The 9,320-nt window shown below is 29.6% G+C and overlaps 2 protein-coding genes across 3 annotated transcripts; one reads left to right on the forward strand and one right to left on the reverse strand.

Moving 5' to 3' along the window:
• Positions 1–25: 25 nt before the first annotated feature.
• On the forward strand, positions 26–6,855 carry LOC143204183 (pre-rRNA-processing protein TSR2 homolog). 2 transcript variants are annotated; one of them, XR_013007536.1, is made up of 5 exons: positions 561–761; positions 811–994; positions 1,051–1,262; positions 5,363–5,472; positions 6,719–6,855. XR_013007536.1 is itself a non-coding variant. In XM_076416671.1 (3 exons), exons 1-3 carry the CDS (start codon positions 651–653, stop codon positions 1,245–1,247), a joined length of 492 nt encoding a protein of 163 aa, XP_076272786.1. In that variant the 5' UTR covers positions 26–650; the 3' UTR covers positions 1,248–1,284. The 2 variants fall into 2 exon arrangements, 1 of the variants encoding a protein (XP_076272786.1); XM_076416671.1 differs by lacking the exons at positions 5,363–5,472; positions 6,719–6,855 and having other exon boundaries at positions 26–761; positions 1,051–1,284.
• On the reverse strand, positions 1,248–2,810 carry LOC143204173 (serine protease HTRA2, mitochondrial). The gene is made up of 5 exons (XM_076416653.1): positions 2,397–2,810; positions 2,218–2,344; positions 1,972–2,164; positions 1,529–1,919; positions 1,248–1,469 (listed from the first exon to the last, which is right to left on the reverse strand). Exons 1-5 carry the CDS (start codon positions 2,738–2,740, stop codon positions 1,298–1,300), a joined length of 1,227 nt encoding a protein of 408 aa, XP_076272768.1. The 5' UTR covers positions 2,741–2,810; the 3' UTR covers positions 1,248–1,297.
• Positions 6,856–9,320: the final 2,465 nt, after the last annotated feature.

Consider the following 9,320-nt stretch of genomic DNA (forward strand, 5'->3'; position numbering starts at 1 on the left):
TTAAGTACTAATTTAAAAGGTTTATCAAAAGTAATTCTTTTATGTTTAAGAAATGTATTTAATTTTTGAAAAAAATATAGATATTATAGATATTTATTTCAGAAAATATCGATATTTTTTTAGCTGATACTCTTTCAAATTTAAATATAATTTTTAATAAACATTTAAAATTCGTAATTAATTTTAAAGCTTTGCTGAGTTTTAATACATAATTTTAAATTTCCATAAAAATATAACTACTTTTTAAAATATTCAGAGAAAATATGTATTTTTTTAGGCTATTTGACTATTATTATTTTTTCTTAAAAATATCGATATATTATTTCTAAAGTATCGATATTTTTATACATGTTGCAAAAAAGATATCGACATTTTTGGCCAAACCTTTGGTACCAATAGTAAATACGAAATTTAAAGGTTTATTAAAAATTATATTTAATTTATTCTGAAAAAAATATCGATATTTTTAGAAGATATCGATATTTTTTCTTCCTCCCTGGCTACTAACTAGGTTTTGGTATTTTCACTCTTGCATAAATGGATTGGCGCCATATAGTTCAAAAGAGTAGGTGTCAATTTCTCGTGGATAATTTTTATGGTTATGTTTACCTCTTTAAAGATATAAGACATAGTTTTTGAAAAATACAAATATGGATGTTATGGAAGAACCATTTACAAAAATAGTAACTCAAATATTTAATAACTGGACTGCACTAAAACTTGCCGTAGAACATTCTATGGGTGGTCCAGATAGTAAACAAGTAAGTGTTATAATTTTTTTTTATTAAATGACTATCAACTTGATTGTAGGCAGCACTAGATTTTAGAAATTATATGGTACAATATTGTTTATATGAACATAATGTTGATATCGAGGGTATCCAGGATGCTTTAGAAGATATTTTAGACCAAGAATTTGAGACTATATGTGAAGATGATTCTCCCAAACAAATAGCTCATATTTTGTATAGATTTACAGTTCTGCTCAAAGAAGGTATTCTTATACAACTAATTGACTTAATGAGTCTGAATTCCCTAAATTATTTTAAGGTAAAACTGAAGAGTGTGATACAGAATTTCAGAAGTTACCATCTGTGAATGCTGACTGGTTAAATCAACAAGTTCGTAATCCTCAACCGGTAAATATACAATCTTCATCTGATAGCAGTGATGATGATGTAGAAAATACAGTAACTCCTATGGAGGATGATGGGTGGACTGAAGTGAAAGGAAGAAGAAGAAAATAGTTTATAGTTTTGTTGGTAATAAATTATATTGTAAAGATATTTTATTTTATTTAGTTGATATCTTCAGGGACGACCGTAACATTTAATTTTCGGCCATTACGTGAAATTGACATATGCAGTTCTTTTAAATTGGGTTGTTTTAGGATGTCATAGACATCATTTGCACCTTTAATTTGCCTACCATCTATGTGAGTTACTATGTCGCCTGGTAGTAAACCACCACTACAATTTAACAAATATACAAATTATGTTACAAATTTAATAATATTTGAATAAATTACTTGTGTGCTGGTGACCCTATTATAACTTTCCATACAAGGACACCACTTTTTAAGTCATTGGGTAGTAATTCTTGCCTTTGAGTCAATTCATTGATAATCTGTGGTGTTAGTGTTAACATTGTAATGCCCATGTATAGTTTTCTGGGGCTATCAGAGGTTTTCTTTGGCCCATGTGTTTGTTTAAGGAATTCTTTTACATAGTCAATTGGTATAGCAAATGAGATACCTGGAGTAACTTTCATACTGTTTACACCAATAGCTTCACCATCCAAATTGACCAGTGGTCCCCCAGAATTACCAAATGTTATGGCGGCATCAGTTTGTATATAAACCATATCTTTATCTCTAAGACCCAGTTCCTCAGAACCCCTTTGAGCAGAACTTACCACACCTTCAAATATTATTTTAATAAGCAATCAAATCAATAAATTATAGGAATTTACCTGAAGTTACAGTATTGCTTAAAGCCAAAGGACTGCCAATTGCAACAACAAATTCACCTGGCTTTAGGTCAGCTGAATTTCCCAATTTCATTGTAGGCAAGTTAGTAGCTGGTATTCTAACAGTAGCCAAGTCACTTTTCAAATCAAGATCTTCTACAACACCACGAAATGTCCTTCCATCAATAAGTCTGACCTAGCAAACTGTAGATAAAATAATAAACAGTGAAATTATCTTCCAATATATACCTCAACGTTTGCAGATGCCCTATTAGTGACAACATGTGCATTTGTAACAATCAATCCATTAGATTCAATTATAAATCCTGAGCCATTTGAAAGTGTTAAAGGGCGGCCAGTGAAAAAATCTACTCTTCTAGAATCACAAATAATTAAAGTGATAAGAATAATGTTAGAGCGCATTTTACCTGTTATCTTTTATTTCAATATAGACAACACATGGCGCCGATTTCTCAACAACATCTGCGATGAAGTTATATTGAGCTCTCCTGCCAGTTAACTGATCAGGAGGTTTTGTTTTAAATAATTCTGCGGCGTTTACTTGTGGCAAAATGTTAAGCCTATCTCTAGCCATTTTATACGTCAGGTATCCTGAAGAAATTATAATGAATGCCTTCAAACAAGTATTACGTGGATGCAGCAGTTTCCGCAGTTGTAACGTATTAGATTGTTTTGGTCCATCTTTCAGAACTGTCTGGTTTATAAGATGGTAAAACGATTTTGTTGAAATAAATTTTCTTAAAAATGACATTTAAATTTCAAGTATATATATACTCAAATGTTAATAACAGTATAGATAGTCGCGAGAATTTGAATACGATGAGGTTAGAATTTATTTTTATTAGCGTTGGGAAGAATCGATTGAAAACAGTCGAAACGGTCGATAGTCGAAAAACAGTCGATAGTCAAAAAACTAGCGACTTAAAATAGTAATTACTATTTTCAGTCAATGCACGGTTCCACAGTTTAAATTAATTCGTGATGTAATACGGGGATGTACGAACCCTTTCCTGTATAAATTGTGAGAGAGAAAAGGACGGAGATAATTGCTTGGAGCATTTAATTTTTTTGTACTAATATTTTCAAACGGTAGTATAAGTGAGACGGAGATGTACATATTCGTTCACGTACTAACTTTAAAATAAAAAAGGAGAAAAGTAATTACTGAATACTATAAGCTTATTATTAATAATTTAATTTTAAAGGATGTAGAATTATTTTTATATTTGAATGTTCTGTGGATCTATAAAAACGAATGGAATTTTTCAATTTAAATAATTTCTTTCTAAATGGAATAATACCCTACAAATGTTTTATCGTATTTTAATATGTTAGTCGCTATTTTTAAATAATATACTATAATAAATATAGATAATACAATAGAATTTAAACAAACTCTAAAAACTAAAGATCTACAATAACCATAAATACTAAATAAAAATTAAACATTCATGACAATTCAAATGACTAATTCATGACATAATTAAAAATAATCGCACAATATCTACTAGAGCTTCTTTAAATAAAGTAAATGCTTTATTTATTATTGAACTATTTATATTATCTATTATTGCCATAAAACCAGTCAAAAGTCTACTATTTATCATTTACAATTTTAGTCTTTTTTACCCTATTACATTAACAATCTTGAAAAATATTGTTCCAAAATGCTGTTCTATTAATATGCAATGTATTGTTATTTACAAGCAAACCACTAAAAAAATCATAAAACTATATATATTATATATAAATCTATGTAATTATAAATTGGGTACATTTGTGTTAAGATCGCGACTAGGACGACAGAGCGAGACGGTTGAAAATCAGTCGAATGAATTTAGTAGAACCAAAAATAGTAACTAAAAGTACAGGACTGAAACAGTCGATAGTCAAAAGTAACAAAATCAGTCGGACGGAAAGTAGTTAATTATTAAACAGTCGATTGTTCCCAACACTAATTTTGATTTTTTGAAATAATAAGTTGTGTAATCGAAATATATCGATTATATTAAAAATTTGTATACATTTGAAAAGTGTAGTAATTCCAGTGTCGTACTAGTTCAGCTATTCTAGTACTAGTCTATTTTTATTTTGTATACTTGTTTATGTATATATGTATATTTTTGTTATTTCTAATGCTATGCTTCCGTGGGTGTCACAGGTTGCAGTAGTAATCCGGCTTTTCATCCACATTTGTTTAAAATGACTCTTCATCCGCGTATTTACATGTTAACTAATCATAGTATATTATACATACTAACCATTAAGGTTTATTTACAGATTACTCGGTATAACGTTTTGTTATGGAATATTGTTATTTTTTCAATTATTGAAAATATAGAAATCTGTATTCTATGGTTATAAGTGTTTCTGTATTCTATGCTTGTAACTTATAACGTTCGTTCAGTTGTTACTGGCATCTAGTATAGAAAAATTACAATTAATTAACTCAAGTCAATAAAACTGTAAATCCTTTAGTATCGTTATTGTAGAAAAAATAAAAAAACTAGGATAGACTATCGACTGAAAACAATCGAAACACAGGTTCAAAAACTAGTAAAGAATACACGGTACGACTGTTTTTTTTTCAATTCGTGATGTCCAACGAAGATGTACGAATCCTTTTCTGTATAAATTGTGACAGAGGAAAGGACGGAGATAATTGCTTAGGTAGCTAATTTTATATATGGTTATATTTTGAATGGTGATATAAGAAAGATGGAGATGTATGTATTCTTTCACGAACTAACTTTAAAAAAATAAGGAAAAAATAATTACTGAACACTATTATAATAATTATACATAACATTCAATTTATAATTTCATTTTAAAGAAGTAGAATTACTTTTATATTTGAATGTTCTGTGGATACATAGAAAGGAATGGAATTTTTTTATGGAATGGAATAATATCTCAAACCAAAAATCAGTCCGACCGAAAATAGCGACTGAAAACAGTCCACTGAAACAGTCACTGGTAAAAAGTAGTAAAATCAGTGGAATCAAAAAATAGCGACTGAAATAATCGATAATAAAAAGTAGTCAATTACTTAACAGTCGATAGTCGAATTCAGTCGATACTAGATTTTAACAATATTACGACAATGATGAAATATTTTTATTTTAAAATTAATTATGTTAAACAAGAAAAAAATCAATTACCAACAGTTATTTGTTGGGAAAACAAACAATTCGTGTACAACAAGTATCGATTGTTTAATAAAACATTCGATACTTCCCAACACTAAAAAAACGGATTCTCGTTTTAATTTTTAATAATGGAATCGTAATTTGGTGATTCTCTTCCTCATATTGTGTATTGTTATGAATTAATAGGTCAGGCAAGAATTTTATATATCATTTATAAATTATAGAGAAACCAAAATAGTTGAATGGTGACATGCGGCGCTCGATGTTCATTCACCTTGAAGAATAAAGCAACCAAAGTTAATTCATATGGCTTATTATCAGCAATATTTACAAAGTAAGTAATTTTAATACTAATGAGTATGAGATTACATTTTTGATTGTGAATGTCTTATGGGCCATTCCAATGATATAATATCTACATTAAATCTAGTTTTACTATTATTTTATGTTTTGTACTAGCGACCCGCCCCGGCTTCGCACGGGTGCAATGCTGATACTAAATTAAATACACTACAGAAAAAATATAAACGTTGTATATAAAAACATAGCGGCCCGCTCCGACTTTGCACATTTTCTCACGTAAAAAGTAAACAATAAAAATGGTTAATGTGGGTTATCCCTAAAAGATAAACATATACCATCCCGGACTTTTTTGTAGACCTTTTTATGGTGTACAATACTGTAGTACATTAATTTGATCTAACTCGTAGGGTTAGGCAGCGTTTTTGCTAATTGCTAAATAAGCCTAAAAAATAGGTTAATTTACGACATCACGTTAGAAACCTCTAAAATTAGCAATGTTGCCTTAGTATATTATGCATGTATTATACATATAAACCTTCCTCTTGAATCACTCTATCTATTGAAAAAAACCGCATCAAAATTCGTTGCGTAGTTTTAAAGATTTAAGCGCACATAGGGATATAGGGACAGAAAAGGCGACTTTGTTTTATACTATGTAGTGATATATTATATGTGAACTTTATTTGTATGTATATTGATGTGAATAATTAAAACTAAAACAGATTCTAATATGTTCTCTCATATCACATAACATTACCCGATACTGTAAAATTAGGGTCTTCAAGGAAATATTTAATTTTAACATGAGACGATGTAGAATTGAAGTGATTTAGAATTGGGATTATTTGAAGTCTCCTTTTACCAACGAGAGTCTATCTGGACTGGACCTACAGTTTAACGTGGGTTTCGAACTGTGGTTCTCGGCATTTAGCCTACCGACTGGCGAATGACCAACGTAGAAATCATCCCAGAAGACATCCGGTCTTACCCAGCCTGGTTACTTATGTGTCTGGAATCATTTCCCTTGTCGGATCTTGCACTCATGCCTAAGGACAATCACAAACGTTCAACAAACACAAATATAAATACGACCATGCCCCAGCAGGATTTGAACCCACGACTATCGCAACAGTAGATGGACCGACCTGTTTCCGTTACCACTGCACCAACCAAGGCGGCATTTAAAGTACTTAATATAATATATTAATATAACACAAATAATACTTAATAGCTTCAGTAACTATGATGAAACTACTAAATATATTTTCATATTCCAGAATCATTTGACCATTGCCGTTGAAGAGGTGTCCTTATCATCATAGTTTCCGCTCCTTGGACAGTCTCTTACAGTCTCCTAGGATTGGATATACAATTTCTATACAGTGTTATTGTCTCTACACATTATTTTTACTCTTTATATATAACTCTATAGTTTATAAATATAATTTGTGCTTTATATAATGATGTGCTATTAATAGTAAAGTGTGTTTTTATGAGGTATAGTTAATAGTATCAATTTTGTTTGAGTATGAAATGTGTAAATATGTAACAGTAAACAATAAATAAAAATAATTAAGTTGATATCGGTGTGTTTTAATTTCATTATCAAAGGTTCAAGATTCTTAATATTATCGTTCGGAATTATCGACTGAAAACTGTCGATAGTCACGAAACAGTCGATACTCAAAAAACTAGCGACTGAAAGTAGTAATAACTATTCAAACGAAGATGTACGAACCCTTTCTCCTATAAATTATGAGAGAGGAAAGGACGGAGATAATTGCCTTGGAGTAGTTAATTTTATATGTACTTATATTCACCAACGGTAGTATAAGAGAGACAGAGGTGTACATATTCCTTGACGTACTAACTTTAAAAAAGAAAAGGAAAAAAATAATTACTGAATACTATTAACATGCAATTAATAATTTCTTTTTAAAAGAAATAGAATTACTTCTATATCTGAATGATCTGTGGATATGAAAAAAGTAATGGAATTTTCTATGGAAAGGGATAATACCCCACAAATGTTTTATCGTATTTTAATATGTTAATTACCATTTTTAAATAATATACTATAATAAATGTAGACAATACAATAGAACTTAAACAAAACCTAAAAACTGAAAATGTACAATAAACATAAATACCACAAAATATTGAGAATTGTGTTCAATTCTTGACATAATTAAAAATGATCGCACAATAACTATTAGAGTTTTTTAAAATAAAGTAACTGCTTTATTTATTATTGAACGGACATATTTTTTAACAAAAATCCAGATAGTAATCGAAATATTACCTGTTATTGCCATAAAAACAGTCAAAAGTATTTTACTATTTACGAGTTACATTTTTAATCCTTTTACTCTATTTCATTAACATACTTGAAAAAATATCGTTCCAAAATGCTGCTTTATTAATAAAAAATGTATTGTTATTTACAAGCAAACTACCAAAAAAATCATAAAACTATATATATTACATATAAATCTATGTATGCCTAAATTGGATACATTTTTGTCAAGGTCGCGGCTGGGACGACAGCGCCGCCGGAATGTTAAAAATCAGTCGAGTGAAAACAGTAGAACAAAAAATAGTAACTAAAAGTACAGGATTGAAACAGTCGATAGTAAATAGTAACAAAATCAATCGGACCGAAAATAGCGACTGAAACTAGTTGACTGAAACAAACGGGCAAAAGTAGTTAATTACTAAACAGTCGATAATCTACTTCAGTCGATAGTTCCTAACATTACTGAATATATATATATTTGGTGCCCAGATAACATAATATGCATAACATACAACGCTGTGTATATCAAGTGACCTACACGTGGATGGATTTCTCATAGTACTATTTAATTTCAAAACCATGAAACCTACAATGTAGCTTCTGATATATAAAGTAGCCTGCAAAAATGCAATTCTTTAACTCAACATAGGCAACAAGCGATACACGTTCATCAATATATAAGGCTGCCTACATCAAAAATGCAATAAATATAAATTAACTGGTTGAAATTTTTAGAATTCTTAATTTTATAGAAGATTTATTGATTCATGCCCTTTTGACCAAGGAAAGTAATAAATAAAATTAAAAATAAAATATAGCCAGATTTCATTTCCGACTCTTTAAAGTACAACCCTCTCACAAATTTTCTTAATCAGGAACGAGATATTGATTAGGAATTTAGAATATATGAAAAGGATACGTGAAATCATAACAGTTTGGTAAATTTTCATTTAATTTTTGGTCGATTAAATCCCGATGCAGAAGGTCAGAAATTTTACCTCCTCGCTTCCTTATGCTCATGATACCAGATTTCCTTTTTACTTAGCCTATAATTCTAACAAATTCTTCATCATACTGTTTCTATAGACCATCTCACTTGTTATATAAATAATTTTATAAAATTATTTAAAATTTATGGACAACACACTAAATGTTCTTTACTTTCAAATTTGATGCAAAATTTTCATATAGTGCGTTTTCTTTGAATTTTTCGTTTCAGAAAATGTATTCAATATATGAGACCGAATATAGGCCCAAAATTACTTGAGCCAGTTTGGTGAAGGTAAATCTAACAAAATCTCCATCTTACTGCACCTACAGTTTGTCTCATATAATGTAATCAACTATTTTTGTTATCGAAAAACCCACGGACAACACACTATATCTGCTTTAGTTTCAAACTTGATTCAAAATTTTGAAATAGTGCGTATTCCTTGAATTTTTCCTTTAAAAACATGTCTCCAAAATATGCCACCGACTATATGCCTTAAAATAACTTTTGTCAGTTTGGTGAAGGTAATTTTATAAAATCTCCATCTTACTGTACCTATAGTTAGTCTCATATAGTGTAGGCAACAATTTTT

The sequence above is a fragment of the Rhynchophorus ferrugineus genome, unplaced genomic scaffold (assembly GCF_030347505.1).
Source record: "Rhynchophorus ferrugineus isolate W39M unplaced genomic scaffold, kcgeb_rfMv2 rfM10, whole genome shotgun sequence".
Taxonomy (NCBI): domain Eukaryota; kingdom Metazoa; phylum Arthropoda; class Insecta; order Coleoptera; family Curculionidae; genus Rhynchophorus; species Rhynchophorus ferrugineus.

Bases quoted from the DNA above. Each gene is read 5' to 3' on its own strand.
- LOC143204183 (XM_076416671.1), top strand. From the start codon at position 651: ATGGATGTTATGGAAGAACCATTTACAAAAATAGTAACTCAAATATTT. The intron at 762-810 runs GTAAGTGTTATA...ACTTGATTGTAG, and splicing joins GTGGTCCAGATAGTAAACAA to GCAGCACTAGATTTTAGAAA. The intron at 995-1,050 runs GTATTCTTATAC...AATTATTTTAAG, and splicing joins TACAGTTCTGCTCAAAGAAG to GTAAAACTGAAGAGTGTGAT.
- LOC143204173 (XM_076416653.1), bottom strand. From the start codon at position 2,740: ATGTCATTTTTAAGAAAATTTATTTCAACAAAATCGTTTTACCATCTT. The intron at 1,920-1,971 runs GTAAATTCCTAT...TAATATTTGAAG, and splicing joins AAGCAATACTGTAACTTCAG to GTGTGGTAAGTTCTGCTCAA. The intron at 1,470-1,528 runs GTAATTTATTCA...GTTAAATTGTAG, and splicing joins ATAGGGTCACCAGCACACAA to TGGTGGTTTACTACCAGGCG.